Source organism: Cebus imitator, unplaced genomic scaffold (assembly GCF_001604975.1).
Source record: "Cebus imitator isolate Cc_AM_T3 unplaced genomic scaffold, Cebus_imitator-1.0 Scaffold43, whole genome shotgun sequence".
Taxonomy (NCBI): domain Eukaryota; kingdom Metazoa; phylum Chordata; class Mammalia; order Primates; family Cebidae; genus Cebus; species Cebus imitator.
The window spans coordinates 2,615,784-2,637,652 of record NW_016107358.1 but is presented as its reverse complement, the minus strand read 5'-3'; the positions used below and the strand labels follow the sequence as shown (position 1 = coordinate 2,637,652).

The 21,869-nt window shown below is 39.8% G+C and overlaps 1 protein-coding gene across 11 annotated transcripts in view; it reads left to right on the top strand.

The window, feature by feature from the left end:
- The window catches only part of ATP13A4 (ATPase 13A4), a 174,324-nt gene that overhangs the window by 118,223 nt on the left and 34,232 nt on the right, over nt 1–21,869 (top strand). For all 11 annotated transcript variants that reach the window (XR_001824590.2, XR_001824589.2, XM_037737825.1 and 8 more), the window contains 8 exons: nt 3,213–3,363; nt 4,979–5,065; nt 5,294–5,447; nt 7,945–8,056; nt 13,774–13,898; nt 19,656–19,819; nt 20,651–20,773; nt 21,567–21,646. Coding sequence is in view for 9 of the 11 variants with exons in the window: in XM_037737825.1 (XP_037593753.1) it covers nt 3,213–3,363; nt 4,979–5,065; nt 5,294–5,447; nt 7,945–8,056; nt 13,774–13,898; nt 19,656–19,819; nt 20,651–20,773; nt 21,567–21,646 (996 nt within the window). In the remaining 2 variants the exon portion in view is untranslated. The remainder of the gene's footprint in view (nt 1–3,212; nt 3,364–4,978; nt 5,066–5,293; nt 5,448–7,944; nt 8,057–13,773; nt 13,899–19,655; nt 19,820–20,650; nt 20,774–21,566; nt 21,647–21,869) is intronic.

Sequence of the window (21,869 nt, the reverse complement as noted above, 5' to 3'; positions counted from 1 at the left end):
CTTTCTTGAGTTTTGCTCGTGTTGCTCAGGCTGGAGTGCAATGGCACTATCTTGGCTCATTGCAACCTTGGCCTCCCAGGTTCCTGCGATTCTCCTGCCTCAACCTCCCAAGTAGCTGGGATTACAGGCGTGTGCCACCACGCTCAGCTATGTGTATTTTTAGTAGAGACAGGGTTTCACCATGTTGGCCAGGCTGGTCTCAAACTACAGACCTCAGGTGATCCGCCCGCCTCGGCCTCCCGAAGTGTTAGGATTACAGGCATGAGCCACCACACCTAGCCAAAACTCTTCTTTCCTAGCAAGAAAAGACACTGTTTTGGCAGTTTTCAGCATGGTGTGGTGAAGATTTGCACATCCCTCTCCTGTGGCCCTCTTGTGGCCATGTTTGAGTTTGCGTCTCTGCCTGCTTTTTCTCCTCACTGGGAACTTCAGTGGGATCAGAACATGAAAAGTGATGCACTTGTCATTTATGTTTTGTTTGAAAATAAAAGTTTTTTCCTCAAACACTTATAACTTAAATCACAGAGCATTTTGTACATGCGAGGTTCATTGTGGTTCTTTTGCATTATACCAGATGACAAGTAATTTATCCATAAAATATGTTAATTACACATAGTTTAATAATTGTCATATCAAAATACTATTTAGAAAGAAGTCTAATTCCTGGATTTAAAAAGTGATCCTATGCTTCTAACCACTTTAGTCTACAGAAGAAGCCTCTTAAAGTGTTAAACTCTAAAGTTCTTTTCATTTTTCCTAGAAGATAGATTTGGATATATACTTTGTCTCATGGTTCATTAGTGATTTTGTTTCAGCTTGTACAAAATATGTGTGCATTTAATCAAATATGTGAACATCTTGAGAGCAGTCTTCTTATTTAGATATGCATCCTTAGTACTGTAGCACTGTACCAGGCTCAAATAGTAGGCGCACAGTAATTGCTCATTTAAAGTGAACTCAATATGTTCTGCCTTTTGAATGTTCTACTTACTGAATTGGCACCATATTATTCATAAAACTTTGAAAACTTTCTGTTTCTAAAAGTGCCTTTTTACATTTAACAAATAACGATACAGTGTTTAGGTAAATGATTCATTTACCTAATTACCTCCCTCCCTCCTTTCTTCCCTCCCTTCCCTCTCTCCCTTCCTCCCTCCCTTCCTTCCTTCCTTTCTTCCTTCATTCCTAAAGATCAAAGTTGAATTCAGATGATTAAAACAATTTAAAATAAAAATGGCAAATTTAATTAACAAAATGAGACGAAACATAATTAATTCTAGGTAAGAAGTGCGCACCTGACTTATAAGCTATTAAATACCTTCTTGTTAAAGGGGAGCTCATCTCTGATATTTCTTATGTTTTCCCAAAAGCCCTGATTGTTGTGCCAGATACTTTAAGAACTCTTAAAGGCTATTAGGGATTGATAAACCAGAAATACTCAGATAAAAATGCACAGACAGGAATGCTAGAGAGCTTTATGTATCTGCTGTGCTAACCGGAGTCTGGCCCAATCTTCTGGAATGCAGAATTATATACTTGGAATTACAGACTGGTGACAGTGTACATCTCATAGTAAAAATACCCCATCTCTACTAAAATATAAAAAAAAAATTAGCTGGGCATGATGGTGCATGCCTGTAGTCCCAGTTCCTTGGGAGGCTGAGGCAGGGAAATTGCTTGAACCTAGGAGGCAGAGATTGCAGTGAGCTGAGATCCCACCACTGCACTGCAGCCTGGCTGCAGAGTGAGATTCTGTCTCAAATAATAATAATAATAATAATAATAAGATTTTTTTTTCTTATATTTGTTTTGCTTTTCAGTGTGAGCTTATTAAGTTTCTGTGTTAACTATACTGCTGGTGGTCTCTTCCTTTTAGATATTTACTAAAATATCACGGGGCATGTGGTAAACCACCAAGATGAGTTGCTCTTTTAACACATGATAATGAATGTAACTAACAGGGCCAATATGAAGCCAGGATATTTTTGAAATTTTAGTGTGACAAAAGGAAGCTTGAATGCAAAAGCCAGGAAGCAATGTGGCTGAATTGTGAGTTACCATTGCAATATGCTTGCTTTCAAAACAAAGGGCTAGAACAATTTAAGATTACCTTTAAATAAATGCAGTGACCATATTATCAAAAGTAATTGATCCTGGAGACCACATTTCAGGACAAACTATGACAAATAAGAACTTTTCCAAAAAAGAGGAATAAGGAAGATGAGAGGGAGGCCTGATAAAACTTATTAGAGGAACAGCTAGAGGTTCCTGTGCAATGCCAGAGGGAGGGTAAAGGGGTTGGCAGAGCTGATCCACAAGTTTGAAAGAAGCTGGCATGTGGAGGAAGGGGAGCAAGTAGATTCTCAATGGATCCAAGAAGCAGATTTTGCCCCAATATGGGATGGAACTTCCACCATTCAGACGTCCTCCAAATAGGATAAGCTGCTTTGAGAAGCAACTACTGTACTGCACATTTCAGAAGGGGCTGAGTAACGAAGTTGCAGAGGACATTCTTCTTGTGACTCCAAAGCTGAATTTAACGGCCTCCCCTCTGAATTACTGAAAGAACCTTGTATATAACATTTCAGTTGCATTTTAATAGATTTTTAGATGAGACCACTTTCTACAGGAAATGAAGGGGATAATGTTTGGGATATGGACACAAGAGGCCAGAGTGGAAGAGGAGGATGCAGTGTTCTTTTGAAAAATGTTTTTAGCTGGGCACAGTGGCTCACACTGGTAATACCAGCACTTTGGGAGGGCGAGGCAGGTGGATTACCTGAGGTTGGGAGTTCAAGATCAGCCTGGCCAACATGGTGAAACCCCATCTCTGCTAAAAATACAAAAAAATTATCTGTGTGCCTGTAATTCCTGCTATTCAGGAGGCTGAGGCAGGAGAATCGCTTGAATCTGGGAGGCAGAGGCTGCAGTCAACAGAGATCGTGCCACTGCCCTCCTCCAGCCTGGGTGACAGAGTGACAGGGTGAGACCCTGTATCAAACAAAACAAAAAACAAACCTCAGAGACCTTTCTCATACTCAGTGAACCTACTGGGCTGAATGAAGCACTATTAATTTGGGAGGATTGGAGAGTGGCTATTAATGCAACAAAGCATATTACCTTATTTTTTATAAGGATATTTGTGTACCTCCAAGTTGCTCTGTTTTGGCATGAGGAGATAGAATGGAAACCCATTTCCTTTTCTTTTTCAGCTTCCAGGAAGTTCACAGCTTTGACTCGGGCCAGGCTTTGCCATGGGGCCCACTGTGTGCAGCAATGGCCAGCTGCCACTCTCTGATCCTTCTTGATGGGACCATCCAGGGAGACCCTCTGGACCTCAAAATGTTTGAAGCCACCACCTGGGTAAGCCTCTGCCCTTCAGAGAATCTGAGAAGCTTCTTCAATGCCAGAGCAGCATAGGCAGTATCAGAGCTATCTAATTCTTATAAAAGGTGAGGTTTCCAGTGTGGAGTGCATATGGTAGTGATGGGCAAACTAATCTAAGCCTGGTTTCCTCATCTGCACAATGAAGCTAATAATAGCATCTACATAATAAGATTATTGTGAGGATTAAATGAGATGATGCATTACAAAAATCCTTGGTACTGTGCCTGGCAAATATTAAAGGTTCAATCATATTCATATAATTGTAATTATTATGTAATTATATCTCATCTCTCTGTACTGTTCTCTGAGCATTGTCTGATTTCAGAGGTTTTCCACAATATGGGGATTAGAAAATATTACTTTCTCTAGTGCTCAGGATAACTCATAGTCATGGTGACTGTAAGTCTTATTCCTATTAATTTAGTATTGATTTTATTTCCAACACTAGAAACAGCAAAAAGGAAAACAGCTGAAGAGTTTTTGTTGAGACTCTAAACTAGATTTAAGAGCCAACAGTGTAGTTCAGGAATCCGGCTTTTCTGATTCTAGTTTTGGCTCTGCTCTGACTGACTGCTGAATCCCGTTAGCTATGTCTCTTGTTGGGGCCTTGGCTCTCATGTCCATAAAATGAAGTTGAATTAGACCAGTGGTGTTCACATAACACAAAACAAGACTAAAAAATCTGGAAACTTTTCATAAAAGGAAACAGTCTTCAGAAACACTCTAAAGGCTAAATAGCTGGAGTTGCTCCGGTTGAAATAAAAGGTGGGGACTAAAGATGGGGATTAGGGGACACGCATCCCCAACTACTTAGCTAAAATCCCTTCCTTGTTCCCTGAGCTGCATACAGCTCTAGCCTCTGGTGGCACACTGGGAGCACCACTGGAAGAGACAATTTTCAGGGTCCCTTCCAAATCTCTTGGAGCGTTATTTCATAGCAATCTAATGTAACTTTGCCAATCCCCCATCTTTTCTCGGTTACTGATTCCATATCTTTAAATAGGGATTGCAGTTTCCTCTCTGGGATCTTGTCAGCCACTCAATGAGATGATTACAAAGCACTGCGTTGTCTTTGGGTAAAAGGTCCCTTTCAGTATACTTTAGGGTCATTATTATAGCAATTACTGATTATTAACCATGTATATTACAGTCTCTGCCCTGCCCTGAGGACCATCCATCCAAATTAAACAGACATGCAAGAGCAGGATGAGCAGTGTAGTGCAGGAAAAGAATGACAGAAAGGTGCTTGCTTCACACAAAAGAAGTCTGGCCCTTCATGCTCATGACTTTCAAGTTAGGTTCTTCAGAAATGGAGGATGAGCCTTTATACAGCACATTCAAACAGAGAAAAGAAGATAAATTGCATGAATAATTCAAAAGTGTCTGCCCTTCAAGTTGTACAGCATTTTCAATGCATTATTTTGTGTGTGTGTGTGGTGGAATAAATCTGGTTCACCTCTGAGGGAACACAGAGACACGGAGAACACATTGAGGTGGTCTGAGGATTTTTTCAAGGGGAGGGATCGAGCATAGCACCAGTGGGCAAACAATAAATAAATCTCTGCAATGAAATATCCTATTCGTGAAATAGGAAATGGCTTTTTCTGGGGACGATTTCCACGTCAAGGGAGTGCCGGCACATGCCATGGTAGTTAAGCCCTGCAGGACGGCCAGCCAGGTAAGCCTTGCTTGCTCTTCATCTCACAACACCCAAACTCAAAGAGAAACTCTCTTCTGGCCCGCAATTTTTGAAAGGTTACAGATGTGTCTTTGAATTTCAGGTGTGAAAATGGGTGAGACCTTCCCCCTTATTTGCTAAAATAAAGATTAAGGAGGGAGTTGTTGATTCCCCGTAGCTAGAAGCTGTATCAGCATGTGCCTCTCTTTGCCCCCATCCCCCAACCAGGTCCCAGTGGAAGGAATCGCAATCCTGCATCAGTTCCCATTCTCATCAGCACTGCAAAGGATGACAGTCATTGTCCAAGAGATGGGAGGTGACCGACTGGCATTCATGAAAGGTGCACCAGAGAGGGTGGCCAGCTTTTGCCAACCTGAGACAGGTCTGTAGCTTGACTTGGATTACACTGGCAAATATGTACCTCCAGATAAATATGCTCCCATGGCATGTAATCTATGAATCCAACTGCCCGTGGGTCATCACCAATTGGGTGACTCATTGGCATTCCAAATTCCATACGAAAACAAAGCTTGTCTTTCTCATTTCCTGTATTTCCCAGTTTTCTATTTTGGTGAATGGTACCACCATCCCCCACACCCATCCCGTTTAGGTGTCATCCCTGATTCCTTGCCCACCCTTAGTGCCCCTGTCTCATCAGTTGCTAATCCATGGTCCTTTACTGCATCTGCTCAGGACTTCATCATCCTTCATCACTTCAATAGTTGGTGGATTGACCCTCTGCCTCCAGTCTCCTCAACTCTGATTTGCCTTCTGTACTGTGACCAGATTTTTTGCAAAAAAAAGATTCTTTTAGTTGCTCTCATAGGCTCCAGTATAATCTCAACTTTCTTTAGGATCATATATAAGGCTTTCGGGTTTGAACTCGCAGTGAACTTTCCAGATGGGCCTTACCACTCCTCATCCTGTGCTTTTCCTGAACTGAACTAATTCTTCACAGCTTACTCTCATGCCTCCACGCGTAAGCATATGATTCTCCCTCAGCCCCAAAACCTTCCTTTACAGAACCACCTCCTCCTAGGCTGGTATATACACCACCAAACACTTTCCACAGCATGCTGCAGTGGCCTGGATCATAGCAATAATCTCATCTGCGGAATGGATTTCAGTTAGACAGAAATCCTTAGAGCAGAACTTGTGAGTTTTTTTCAATTTCATTCTTTTTTTTAACTTATATTTTAAGTTCAGTGGTACATGTGCAGGTTTGTTATGTTGGTAAACTTGTGTCATGGGTGTTTCTTGTATGGGTTACTTCATTGTCCAGGCATTAAGCCGAGTACCCATTACTTATTTTTCCTGATCCTCTCCCTCCTCCCACCCTCCACCCACGAATAAGCCCCAATGTGTGTTGTTCCCCTCTATATATACATGTGTTCTCATTATTTAACTCCCACATATAAGTGAGAACATGCGATTTTTGGTTTTCTGTTCCTACGTTAGTTTGCTAAGGATAATGGTCTCCATCTCCATCCAGGTCCCTGCAAAGGACATGATCTTGTTCTCTTTTATGGCTGCATAGTATTCCATCATGTATATGTAGCACCTTTTCTTTATCCAGTCTACTATTGATGGGCATTTAGGTTGATTCCATGTCTTTGCTATTGTGAATGGTGCTGCAATAAACATATGCGTGCATGTGCATCTTTATAATAGAATCGTTTACATGACTTTAGGTATATACTCAGTAATGGGATTGCTGGGCCGAACGGTGTTTCTGTCTTTAGAACTTTGAGGTATCACTGCATTCTCTTCCACAGTGGTTTAACTAATTTACACTCCCACACTCCCGCCAACAGTGTATAAGCACTTCTTTTTCTCCACAACCTCACCAGCATCTGTCGTTTTTTGACTTTTTAATAATCACCATTTTGACTGGTTTGAGATGGTAACTCATTGTGGTTTTGATTTGCATTTCTTTAATGATCAGTGATGTTAAGCTTTTTTTTTTTTCCACGTGATAGTTGGTTTCATGTATGTTTTCTTTTGAAAAGTGTTCATGTCCTTTGTCCACTTTTTAATGAGGCTGTTTTTTTCTTCTTGTAAATTTTCTTTAAGTTCCTCATAGTTGCTGGATATTAGACCTTTGTCAGATGCATAGTTTGCAAAAATTTTCTCCTGTTCTGTAGGTTGTTTATTTACCCGGTTGATAGTTTCTTTTACTGTGCAGAAGCTCTTTAGTTTAATTGGATCCATTTGTCAATGTTTGCTTTTGTGGCAATTGCTTTTGGCATCTTTGTCGTGAAATCTTTGCCCATGCCTATATCCAGAATGGTATTGCCTAGGCTGTCTTCCAGGTTTTTATAGTTTTAGGTTTTAAAAGTCTTTAAACCATGTTGAGTTAATTTTTGTAGATTGTGTAAGAAAGGGGTCCTGTTTCAATCTTCTGGTTATGGCTAGCCAGTTATTCCAGCACCATTTATTGAATAGGGAAACCTTTCCCCATACTTGTTTTTGTCAGGTTTGTCAAAGATCAGAATGTTGTAGGTATAAAATCTTATTTCTGGGTGAAGAGCCTGTGATTTAATCTCTACATAGCCAATGCCTGGCAGATAGTAAACTCTTAATAAATGTTTGTTGCTTAAACTGAAGAAAAAATAATTCTACACTTTCCCTGTCTTTTTTTTTTTTTTTTTTTTTTTTTTTTTTTTTTTTCAAATGCTTCCTTTTCATTTTAGCTTCACTAGATCTGAATAGGTCCACCCTGACAATGTAGTTATGTTTAGAATTTCCACTGACTTGTTTACATATTTTTGTAGAGGTGTTTTTTTCCCTGGGCAAAAGTTAGATGTTTGTAAAGAATTTCTTTGCCAGTACTGCCTAAGTAAATACCGCATACTAACCCTGTGTTACTTTCTAAACAGTACCAACTAGTTTTGTTAGCGAACTTCAGATTTACACGACACAGGGCTTTCGAGTCATTGCACTGGCCTACAAGAAGCTGGAAAATGACCACCACACCACTGCCTTGGCGAGGTAAATGGGGATGATTTTGATAAAGCAGAATGGTTTGATGGAAAGATGTACCAGATTGGAATGGCAAGTGCATTAGACTGGGATGGACTCAGTCAGGGGTTCTAGGTGGTGGACGGAGCACTATAGCTTATTTGTGTGCATAGCATGTCCCCGAACATTGGTAAACAGGGATATAATAATCCCTGCCCTACTTAAATCACAAAGATAATGTGAATTCTGACTGGGAGATTTTATGAGAAATAGTCATATAAGATGTAAAATATGGTGTGATTTGCACAGCTTTGTGAAAACAGATATAGGAGTATAATCGGCGTTTCAGAATTCAAAATTGTGGTCATGCCCCCATTAAAAAATTATAGTTGGTGGATTGGTTGGGAGTTACAAAACATAACATTTCACTGAAATAATTTGTGATAGGAAATACACAGCATAATCAAACAAATAAATACAGCTTAGATGATATAATCTTGGTAATGTCTACTAAAAGGGAAAACTTCTGAGGTGCCGTACTAGAGAAAGATTTTAATCTATAGATTAAATTTTATATTTTAAAATTAAAATAGAGATGCTTAACAGATTAAAAAAACTTCAGTATTTATGAGTTCAATTTTATTTTAATTTTTAAAATTCCACTGTTTTCAGGTATCATGTTTATTTCACCTTTCGTGTCATTTCCAACACTTAATGTCAGTCACCCCTTGTTATACTGTTGTGGAGCTAATCCAGGCTCATTTTTAAATTCAGGATTTTACATTTGGAAAGTCTAACATCTTTATTTCAATCTATTCAGACTCAACACTCTCTTGTAACTATATGCTGTAACTCTTAGTATTCTAAAATAAAGTTCATATAACATTATCTCCCCGTATTCTTTGTAAAATATCTAATGCCCTATTATATAGTAAAAATAAAAGCAAAAGATATAATGTTTCACAAAAGTGGTAGTTTAATAAATGCTCAGCTGACTTTACTAAAACAAAATGAAGTAATAAATTGCTTATACCTGTGTATAGAATAATTGAGGCTGCAGCATCTACAAATTCAGATTGATACAAGTGTGTTATGTATTGCAAGATCAAATACCTCAGTCTTGCTGCCAGTGAGGTGACTGTGAAGTGGTTAACAAGTCTTGGTAAAAGTCTGAAGGAAACAGCACAGCCTCCTCCCAATTTACGTAGTACAGGTAGTTACAATTCTGCAAAATGCAACAGAATATGATAAATGTGAAAAATACTTTTTGTTTATATGTAAGACATGTAAATGGGGGGAAGCTAGTGAAATTTTAATAAACAATTTTGTGATTATTTAATATAATACAGTAATATTATATATGCCATAAGAGTACAGTATATAATAGTATAATAATAGTAAAATATATGCAGTATAAGCCTAAAATGACTTAGGGAAATACAATAATTTTTTCAGTGTCCATGAATGTCCAGTAAGATATTCAAAAGGCATGTGGGATGCAGGATAATTATTCATTGTGAATTGGTCTTTGCAGAAAGTCTTGCATAGATGCCAAAAAAAGAAAAGAAAAGAAAATTCCACAGTGTCCTCTAGAGGGAGTACTGTCCCTGCTGTGACCCACCCCTCTCACTTTGTGAATGGATAAAACCAGGCCCAGAGTAGGAAGAGGTTCCTGGGCTTGTGGACCACTCACCCCAGGGGCCAGTTTAATGTGACCCCTGAAACTTTGGTTACTACAACCCTGCATATTTGTTGTAATTTGATCAACTTAGTTCAGGGTCACTCAAGTGAGGGCGCTAAAAGTAAACTTTGAGATGGGATGTCACATTTTGAAGGAGAGGAAACTTGGGTCCAGGGAAGGGAAGGGACAGAGCAGAATTGAGAATTGAACTTAGCTTCCTAAGAGGCTGTTGCCAAAGGCTATAACAAGATTCTGGCTACCATGCTGCTGCTTCTAATTGTTATAACGTGATATTTGCATATTTGCAAGTTGCGAATTCATGGTTTTGAAATGCATGCATATAAGAAAGCATATCCTGTGGAGACACGTGAGCAATGGGGAATAGTGAGGGCTGTGGTACACAGGAGAGTACATGTCCTGGTTAAAGGTACTGAAATCCTAACTTTTTAAAATCTTGTATGATCTAAACACAAATCACAAATTCTCTAATAGGATTTGATCTTAGGTCATCAATTTGCCTCTCCTATCTTAAAAGCACATCACCACTATGCATATGCATACACATAGCTAAATCCTGATTAGAATGAAGCATTCTTGCTGTTGTTTCGGGTTTGTGTGTATGTGTGTGTGGTTACTTGTGGTGCTTCCATCGTTGATATCATAATCTCGTCAAAGGCCATTGGCCCACTTTATGCATATTTCATCCTTCAAAAGTCACATGGATTTTAAGAACATGAAATGTAATCACAGGGATGACAATACTTTCTATATGTTACACTTACTGTTTTTTATTATTTTAGATACTTCAGGAATAGGCATAAGGTCTGTGCAGGAAGCCAGAAGAGATGGAATGTCATTCCAACTTGTGGAGCTTAAGACCCCTTAATGAATTACTCCTTTTAAATTTTTTGGCTCAGACGACAGGCTCATGAAAGGAAGACTCATGTAATCTTAGAGCTAGCAGAGACTTTGGAGATGCAAAGATGAACTTGATTACCAGACAAAAAATGTGATGTACTCATGCTCACACAGCAAGGGAGGGGTAGGCCTGAGATTAGAACTCTAGTCTCTTGGTTATTGTGCCTTGAACCATACAAAGGCCATAAGCCAGAGGAACTAGAAATACTAGTGTCAAGGTAGGCCATAGGCTCTGCTATGGCAGATGTCTGACCTTGCAGTCATTTTCTTGGCCTAATCTGGCACTTTGTGGTTGGCTCATGTCATGTCATCTGCAGAAATATCCAAGGCCTGGGGCCTGAGTAGCAGGACCATGAGAAAGATTGGCAAACCTGTTGTGCCAAACCCACACTCACTTCAATAGGGAAAGCATCAGGTTCAGGAGGCTGAAGAGACCCAGAGCCAGCAAATGATACATGGGGTTTTATTAGGGGCTCACCTCCAGGGGAGAGAGTCCAGCGACAGTGGTCTGGGCAGGAGAACCACCTGACATATAGAAACAGCCCAGGGGCAACAAAGTGGACAATGCATCTGCCTTCATATACTCCAGTGGTGGTGGGCTAGACAAGAAAAGTGGCCTAGTGGCAGTGCGCTGTGCAGGAAAGCCGCAGCTGCCTGCAAACATCATGCAGTTTGTACAGCATTTTCACTTGACTCCTTAGTGACCTCCATCCGGCAACCTTCATCCAACTCAGGGCCTCAGTCCCCTGACAGCCTGGGACATGTCCACTAGATGGGAAGGGAGTTCAGAATTTCCTCAGAGGCAAGGAACAAATCTCTGGGTTGGCCACTCCCAGATTTCCTAGCTTGGAACATACATTCAGGTGCATCTGCCATAGAGGGTCATTCGAAGAGTATGCTTCAGCAGTATTGCTACCAGGTGCGTTTACTCTGTAAGACAATCAGACATTAACCAAGTTATCCTTCAAACAACAGATTAAATATCATCTTCTACAGGAAGCCTTCTCCAATCAGCACACCCAGAAATGACTGGATCCTCCTCTCTGACTCCATGGGATTCTGATTTGGACATCTGTCATAATATTTTTCCCAGACTTCCACTCAACTGAATGAGTCATGTCTAATTTCTACCTCCTCATTGAATGTAAAATCTCTGGAATTAGAGACTACTATAGTCTCTGCATATTCTCTTCCACTTTTCCTCAGTGCTGTTCATTGAACTCAGCAGAATTTCTGAATGACGAATTTCCCTAGGTTACCTGGCAAAATGTGGCCCCAACAGGCCTCATGGCATTTCAGCTAGACACTATTTGCTGAGTGCTCACTGTGTAATTGGACACCACATGGGTAGTGTTGAACACAGCATTGAGTCAGGTGCGATTGTCCTCAAGGAGTTCAGACAGTGTGACAAAGCAGAAAGCCAAGGCCAAGGATAAAACATGGGCAAATAAAATGTGAGTTCCACAGAAATATAAGTAATATGCTAAGGGAGCGATTATTTCTATCTGAGGAAGCCTTTGTGGGGGAAGTGGCATGAGAACTGGGGCTCAAAACATAGGGAGAGTTTCAGTAGCAGATCATGGGGAGATTACAACCTTTTCTATGAAATAAGGAAAAATGTCTTATAGCAGTCTAAAGCAAATGTCTAGGGATGGTTAAGTAGAGAGAAAACCCATTGCTAGTGGTTCAGCTTGGCTGGAAATTAGGGTGGGTGAAGAATTTAGTCATCGCTGAAGCTGGAAAGATAGTTTGGAACCAGATCATAGAGAGATTTAAATGACAGGTTCAGGAAATGGGAAATGCTCTGAGGTGAGTAATTGAAACTGTGTCCACTTCCTGCAGTTCTGTGGAGATGTTAGCAGTTTCCTGGGAGCATCACTGACTCTAGTTCATGACCATGGCTGATGTGAGACCCACTCTTGAGACAGGCAAGGAGTTTTAGTGGGTGCCTCTTTCATCTATTATTTCAGCCAGTGTTAGGCAGTGCTGGTATCTTGTTCTCTGCTTGTGTCTAAGATAAATAAATCATGGAAGAATCTTTGAACTCCTGATCCCCAATATATTCCCCTGCACTGGGTTCTGTAGAATGTCCCTGAAAATATTCTTGGGGTGGATAGGAGCCTTGAAGACTGCACTTTCTTACAGAAACATTCCCGCTTGATGCAGAAGATCATTGCTACCACTGGGGGAGAAAGACAGGGATGACTTTGACCTGAATAGAGAGGCCTGTTTGTTGAGATTGTGACCTCATACCTCCTTGAGCTAAAATAATATTGATTATAGACTTGCCTGCTGGAGGAACTGGCACTTTATTATATTTTTCTTGTGCCTCCTTTATTTTTCATGTTTTGTACCAGAACTAAAACTCCCCTTTGTGGTTAACAGGTGAGGTAATAAAAATCAGGCTAGCCACAACAGGTGGAGGAGAACCTTACAGGCTTTCAGGTTAAAAGGTTAAAGCAATGCTTTTGCTTAATAAACAGTCTCTTCCTCTTCATTCAGTTAGAGTCAACATCTCCAGAGCCTTTGTGTCCTCTCCTGTCCTCTTTCTGCATCATTCCTGGTCATAATTGGCGTCTAACTAACAGTGCTTGAATGAGTGAATGGAACCACTATGACAGGGGTCTTTTTCCTGTCATTTTGCTTCCTGTAAGAAAGCAATAATGTGGCCGGATGCGGTGGCTCACGCCTGTAATCCCAGCAATCTGGGAAGCTGAGGTGGGTGGATCATGAGGCCAGGAGTTCAAGACCAGCCTGGCCAAAGTGGTGAAACCCCGTGTCTACTAAAAAATACAAAAAAATTAGCTGGGCCTGGTGGCGGGCACCTGTAATCCCAGTTGGGAGGCTGAGGCAGAGAATTGCTTGAACCTGGGAGGTGGAGGTTGCAGTCAGCCGAGATGGCACCACTGCACTCCAGCCTGAGCGACAGAGTGAGACTCTGTCTCAGAAACAAACAAACAAACAAACCCAAAAATTAGCCGGGCGTGGTGGTAGGTGCCTGTAACCCCAGCTACTGGGGAAGCTGAGACAGAAGAATCGATTGAACCACTGTTCTCCAGCCTGGATGACAGAGACTCCGTCTCAAAAAAGAAAAAAGAGAGTTGTAATGTGTTATTTCTGTTCAATACATCTATATATGTATTTTCAGGGAGAAGGTAGAATCAGACCTGATATTTCTGGGGCTGCTGATCTTGGAGAATCGATTGAAGGAAAAGACAAAACCTGTCTTGGAAGAGCTCATCTCAGCCCGGATAAGGACTGTGATGATCACAGGTGAGTTCTTAGAAACAGTAAGAATTTGATGTGGAAATAGACACGGTTCACTCATTTAATAAATATTGTTGACTACTCTGGGCCAGACACCATTCCAGCTGCTAGAGATGGGCAACAAAAAGGCACAGTTACTGCTTTCCCTGAGTTTCCATGTCAGTAGAACGAGAGAAAATCAACCAGTCAATCAAATAGTATCAGCGTTCTGAGCTACACAAATAGGATAATGTGGGAAAGTGTGTTTGACCATCTGTTTTAGATGAGATGGTTAAGAGAGGGCTTTCTGAGAGGTGACATTCGAATTAAGACCTGAATGACAAGAAGACATGAGCCAGGCAAAGATTATTTTTACTGACAAATGTTAGAAAAAGAAGCATCCTTAGTTGATGGGGTCTATAAACCATGCTGAAGGCTCATCAATCATAAAATCCACTATTCTAGAAATTTAAGAAAATGCTGTCCTCTCTACTCCTAATCCCCAAACTACAAATCATACAAACAAGAGAGCAATGAGAAGGAATCACACAAGAGAAATGTGTGAAATTTCTTAATGAAATTAAGTGTGACTTTATTAATGAAATTTCACACCGATGCTATAATTTTTTAATTGGAAAAGAGACTAGAGGTGAATAAATGATTTCCTAATGAATTCATGTTCACATTTTTGGGGTGTGTATTGCCTTTCTCTTCTCTGCTTTGATAGTCAGATGTTTTTAACGTGAAGATACATTATTTCCCCATCAAAGCAGGCACTTTATGTCCCCACTTCCGCTGAACCCAATTCTACAGTTGCAAACTCTACAATACTTTTATTTCCTCTTTTGTACTCCTCTGTCCCCTGTTTTACTTCCCACAATCCAAGAGTCTCCTGGACTGCTTTTACTTTTTCCCTTTCTGGCACCCCAATCCAACTTTTCGAAGTTGCTGAGTTAATTTACTATTTATTAGGATTTCCCTTACATTGTAACCATTCTGTTTCAAAAATCTTTATCTAGTTTAGCACTTATATGACACATTCTCATAATCTATCCTTAACTTGTTTATCTACAAGAGTTCATCATTCACCCTCTCTCTTTTCTTCTGCATTTCTCATATTGAAATTTCGGCTCTGTTTCTTTCCTTGTTTGTTTACAAATTTTTTTCCCTTGAGTATCGCCCTTGGATGGAATAGAGGGGTGATATGCCCTTTGATTTCTTATATATGCTTGAATAGCTTACTTTTTTCTGACAGGTGAATGATATCTTGCTCAGATATAGGACTCTTGAATTATTGTTCTTTTTTCTTAATGATCTATATGTAGAGGCTATTCCTTTTTCTTTCTGGCTTCTGATATCGCACATGACAAGTCCAGTCAGAGTCCATGTAAGTAATTCTTTTCTGCACATAATCTTTTTATTTCTCTTTTTTTTTTAATTGAACTTTAGGTTCTGGAGTACATGTGCAGATCATGCAGGATTGTTGCATGGGTACACACATGGCAATGTGGTTTGCTGCCTCCATCCCCCCATCACCTACATCTGGCATTTCTCTCCATATTATCCCTCCCCACCCCCTCACTGTCCCTCCCTTGGCCACCCCAAAGCAGACCCTAGCATGTGATGCTCCCCTCCCTGTGTTCCTGTGTTCTCATTGTTCAACACCCACCTATGAGTGAGAACTTGCGGTGTTTGATTTTCTGTTCTTGTGTCAGTTTGCTGAGAATGATGGTTTCCAGATTCATCCATGTTCCTACAAAGGACACAAACTCATCATTTTTTTTTGTGGCTGCATAGTATTCCATGGTGTATATGTGCCACATTTTCCTTGTCCAGTCTATCATTGATGGGCGTTTGGGTTGGTTCAGGTCTTTGCTATTGTAAACAGTGCCACTATGAACATACATGTTCTGCACGTAATCTTTTTAACTTTGGAATTTAGAAATGTTTCATTTTGCATTTGCCTTATTTCATTAACTTCATCTGGAACATGGAGAGCACTTTTAGAAAACTTTTTTAAAAATAATTTTTGTGACATAGTCTTAAGTCAGCATAATATTTGTCACTTTGAATGTTATACACATGATAAAATAGATTGCAAAAAGTGTCATATTTACAACAAGAACATTAGTTTATATAACTGAATCACCAAATATGTAACCTCTTGTAACAATAACTTAATGGTCTTAACTCTATTCTCTGAATGGAGCAATTTTTTGATGATTCATTCACTTAAAAAGTTTTGAGTTGAGTACAGTTTCTTGTTGCTTCTTTCTGTGATCCAAGGCTTTAGAATCAATCCCTGGAAACCAGTGATTAGAACCAGACTTTCCCAGAATCAAGAAGAGATAGGAGTGGGAGACACATGGAGAGCACTTTTTAAATCTTTCTTCCTGCCAGAAAAATTTTCCCTATTGTTTATTTAATTTTTGCCTCTATTCTCTGTCTTTCCATTTTTACTTCTGGAATTTTCATTATTTTCTATCCTCTCAGTCTATCTTTTTTCCTTGTAGTTGTCGTATTTTATTTATTTATTTTTTAGAGACAGGGTTTTGCTCTGTTGCCCAGGCTAGAGTGCAGTGGGTTGATCATAGCTCACTTTAGCCTTGAATTCCTGGGCTCAGGTGATCCTCCTGCCTCAGCCTCCTGAGTAACTGGGACTGCAGGCGTGCACCACTGTGCCTGGCTTTAGATTGTATATTTTTATAATTTTGCTTTAAGACTTTTTCTTTTTTTGCACCCAGTTTGTTCAAACCACAATCTTAGGTCTCAACAATGCTCATTATCTTTTTCAAATCCCCTTTTTGAGTTGTTCAGTTTTTAAATCTTGTATGGGGCGGTGGGAGTTGCTCGAGAAAATGTTTTTTGCTGCATTTGAGTTTTCTTAAGTGCTCTCCTTATTTATTTTTTATTTTTTATTTTTGAGATGGAGTCTCGCTCTGTTACCCAGTCTGGAGTGCAATGGCACGATCTCGGCTCACCGCAACCTCCGCCTCCTGGGTTCAGGCAATTCTCCTGCCTCAGCCTCCTGAGTAGCTGGGATTACAGGCACGCACCACCATGCCCAGCTAATTTTTTGTATTTTTGGTAGAGACGGGGTTTCACCATGTTGACCAGGATGGTCTCGATCTCTTGACCTCGTGATCCACCCGCCTCGGCCTCCCAAAGTGCTGGGATTACAGGCTTGAGCCACCGCGCCCAGCCTGCTCTCCTTATTTTTAAAGCAGGATTCATCTGTCTCCAGCAGCTTCTTGACTTCACTAGTCATGCGCTCTGATTGTTCCTCCTGATCTTTCCTGTTCAGCGTCTCGGATTTCTTAGATAGGTTGTTAGATTTTTTTTTTTTTTTTGGTCAAGTGATTGGTGCTCAGGCCTGGGATGTTTATCCTGATGAGTGGATCTCTCACAGGTGGTAGACGGCAAAAAGCAGACAGGCTGTCAGGGGCCTGCTGGGGCATGTTTGGGGCTCCCTGTATCCTTCCAGCCTCAGGTAGCTCCTTCCCACAGCTCTTTTGAGAATCTTCGTACACATTTTGGTAGAAACCTGGGAGAAGCTATGTTAAGGATAGCCAGCCAGATGTTATATGATTAATTTTTTAATGGTTGCTCTCAGAATCACAACATACATACCTTTCCTTTCAAGAAGCCTTATAACCAGGAATATCTCTTGCTTTCTCTCCTTTATGTCATTATTGTCATAAGTATGATATATGTTGAAAACCCCCACCAGATAGTGAGATAGTCTTTACTTTCAATACTGAAGTGTTAAAGAACATGAGTAAAGAAAATTAGACTTTTATATTTACCCAGATGATTATTATTTCTGTTTCTATGTTTTCACTCCTTAAGTTACAAGTTAACCTCTGGTATCATTTCCTTTCAACCTGAAGAACCCTGTAGCTTTTGTTGTTGTTTTTCTTTTGAGCATATCCACTTTCGACCAATTATCTTCATTTTCTTTCATCTGATAAAGTCTTTGTTTCTCTTTTATTCCTAAGGATAGTTTCAGCGTCTATAGGAGTCAGAGTTGACACTTCAAAGTGAAAGATGAAGTCAACACTTCAAAGATGTTGTTCCACTATGCTCTTCCCTCCATATTTTTGATGAGAAATCTGTGATAATTTGAATTACTGTTTTCTTATATGTAATGTGGTTTTCTCTAACTGCTTTTTTGTTTATCTTTGATTTTTAGCATTTTGATTATTATGTGTCTGCTTGTGATTCTCACCAAGTTCATCTCGTTTGGAAGTCACTGAGCTTCTTGAATCTGTAAATTTAAGGTTTTTTAAAATCATACTTGGGAAAATTTCTGCTATTATTTTTTCATTTTTTTTTCTTTTTCAACCTTTTTTCCTCTCCTTGGACTCTAATGACATGAATACCAGTTGTTTTGATATCTTTGAGTCTGTTCATTAAAACTATTTTTTTTCTCTGTTCTTCAGGTTGTATAATTTCCATTGATCTATTCTGCTATTGAGTGCATTCAGTGATTTTTTTTTTAATTTCAGGTATTATATTTTTTAATTCTAAAGTATCTATTCAGTTTTTTTCCTACAGTTTATATTTCCTTGTTGAGAACTTCTATCTTTCCATCTATTTCAGGAATATTAACAGTTAACACAGTAAGGGGGATTATAATTGCTGCTTTAAAGTCAGTTATCTGATACTTCCAACATTTAGGTTATTTAGGGATTGGCAACTGTTGTGACTTGAGAATTGGACAGATTTTCCAGATTTTTCATGTTGAATAGCCTGAACATTTTGAATATTATGTTGTGAAACTTCGAATCCTGTTATAATCCTCTGGAGAATGTTGAGGGTTTTTTTTTTTGTTTGTTTGTTTGTTGGCTAGCAATCACCCATAACCTCTATCTTTCCTGTTGAAGGTGGTGGTTCTAATATTGGCTTAAATATAAAATCTTTTGCTATGATGTTTGGGTCTGCCTCATTAAGAGGTTACTCTCACAAATGGGGGTGATTTATATCATAGTTTAATTCCTGAAGCTTTTGTTATCTTTCTTTGGATCTGATCCACACACGCATAGCTCTGGGCTGAATTTGAGACTTATGTAATTCATGTACTGAATTAGTCCCCGTGTCTGGCTCTCTTCTTTCCAGGATTCTTCCCATGCTCTTTAGCCTACAAGTGTCCCTTTTCCTGGCTCCTCTGGCCAGAAAGACTGTGTGTCTTTTGGAATTCTGCTGCCCAAACAGCTTCTTAACTGAGGCCCACATGCCAGTCAAATATGGAAGAGGGAAGAGAAAAAGAGCTGAGAAACTCATTCCCTTGTAGGTTGCTTCTACAACTTTGACTCCCTCCCACCGTCTGCCTGCTTTTGTTTACTTTTCAAAGTCCTTGGGGAGTTGCTTCTTGGTTTTTGTTCAGAGTTTTCCATTGTAATCAGTGTGGGAGAGAGATCGTAGTGGGCTTACTCCATTTTGACTAGAAGTGGAACCACCAGATACTCTACTAAACCAGAGGATTTGCCTAAACACTTGGAAAGCTGCTAACAAATGATGAAAATAGATTTGGATTTTGCTTTTTCATTTTCTCCCTTAGTCTGGCAAAAACACACTGGTAGAATATGAAGTAACTTGATGAAAATTAGTAAGAGCCAGAAAAGGGATCGTGGAGTCACAGAAGTCAGGGCTGAAAAGATATTAGGGATCATTTCTCTTCATACCTGAAATAAGGACTGAACTCCCCACTCTGGTTTTCTAGGCTCTGCATGAATTAGTTCTATCTCACCAGCCTCATTTTGAGATGTTCCTCCTTTCCTCTAGGTGACAATCTTCAGACTGCCATCACAGTGGCCAGAAAATCTGGAATGGTTTCTAAAAGCCAGAAAGTCATTCTCATTGAGGCAAATGAAACCACTGGGTCCTCATCAGCATCTATATCTTGGACATTAGTAGAAGAGAAGAAACACGTTACGTATGAGAATCAGGTATTCCTGAACACAGACCTTCTGCCACATTACCAATGTGTCTCACAGTGTTGGTGACTAAGCAGCTTTGACCTAGAGTCAACATACGCTTCCAAGTTTCTAACATATATGCTGTTGAATGAACTCAATTGCATTGGTTTTTCCATACTTTTCTTACTGAGCTTGAAGATACAGGGCTTTCCTGTGTGCTGGAAAGAATCCATCTTTTAAACTTAAAAAATGGTTGGCCCTGTATGAGAAAGAATATAATGAGTGGAGCTGAATCTAACTTCTCCCTTTCCCCTTGCTTGTCAACCACCCCACTGGGTTAAAAGGGGGATCCAGTTCTTGGGACAGATGCTGTTGTGTGTGAAACCTTTTTCTCACCCTGAAAACACAGTCAGAAAATCAGACTGTGTTTTCAGGGTGAGAAAAAAAAGTTTTATTCATTTATTGCCAGTCTTGTCAGTATTCAATCTCCATTGTATCCTTGTAGAACAATATTAATTCCCTAAGGAAAAAATAGTAAGTTATCATTTCAGGGAGAAATTTGTTAAGCTGCAGTGCTTTTGTATTTTACACTTGAAATATGTGAAATGTGCCCTTCTCTGGGACTTACCAAGATCAAATCAGAATAAAAACAGGACATGAGTAAGTGTTATCTTCCTGTTCACTAGTTGTCTGTGATGTGCAAAGACTGATCCAGCAAAAAGAAAATGCTTCTCTGAGGAATCAGAGTGATCTTTACAGAGAGATCCTGGGCCGTCTTCATTATCTTCTCTCAGATATGCTTGTGGTTCTAACCACTCTGTCAAATGAAGGAGTCTAAAATAACTGTGTCTTGCTTTGTAGGACAATTACATTAACATCAGGGATGAAGTCTCTGATAACGACAGAGAAGGAAGTTACCATTTTGCCCTAACTGGAAAATCCTTTCATGTTATAAGTCAACATTTCAGCAGCTTACTGCCAAAGGTAAGTTCTAAGAGGGTAACAATCTCCCTGTGAAAATGCTGATGATGTCACTTACAGAGCATGCTTGTAAATTATTTCAAATCTTGAAACAGGTAAAACATATGCAGTGAGTTCTCTGTATCTTAAGAGAGACCAACATTTTTGTAGAGGATACTATTGTCTCATTTCCTACTAGGTTTGAAATAAATAAACTTGATTAGTCAATTTTCCACCATCTATACAACTGAAGTGTCAGTGATTTCTTGAATTGTAAAGATGATTTTAGGAGGCTGTCAATATATTGCCCTGGTAAGGGGTCTCAAAGTGTAATGGAAAGCCTGCAATTATACAGGGAGGAGACCAAGAATAAAGGAACACCATTCGTTTTCTGATAGATGACCTCTGTACTCAAGAAGGTCAAACTTAAAGCTTTAGTAGGAGGGAGGTAAGTTTTAGATATATAGTTGTCCCTCAACCTCTTGCTGTTTTGCAGTTCAAGGTTCCATTAAGCTCCAGATTTTTCAGGACCACATTCCCCATGGCAGCTGAGGTAAATTCCTGTAGGTCACCATTTTCATAAAATATTTTTTGTTAAGTGATTATCTTTACTGATTTTTGTTTTTCACTGACAACTTATCTGATGACCAAACCCTCAATGTTTGTCTTACAATACAAAGGAAGGCTCATGGGAAACTGTTTTTTTTCTTTATCGTAAGTGTCATGATACAGTCAACATTCTGAGTGTTATCAATTATTTCATGTCCAACCGGTTGACTTGATAAAAAAAAAAATCTCCATTTTGGGTTCCTTACAGATACTGATCAATGGGACCATCTTTGCAAGAATGTCTCCCGGGCAGAAATCCAGTCTGGTGGAAGAATTTCAGAAACTGGAGTAGGTTCTTTGCCAGTGCAGGTGGCATGAAGTGCATGGAGGCATGGCAGTCAGGGGGAGTGGAAGAGGCACAGGGAGTCACTCAGATTGGCAAGGGCAGTGGTCCTTACTCTGGCTGCATGAGGTAGTCACTTGAAAGCTTTGGGAAAAATAGCAATACCAAGGGATCCCACCATTCAGACATCCTGATTCACTTGTTTATACGGGGCTTGAAAAATCAGTA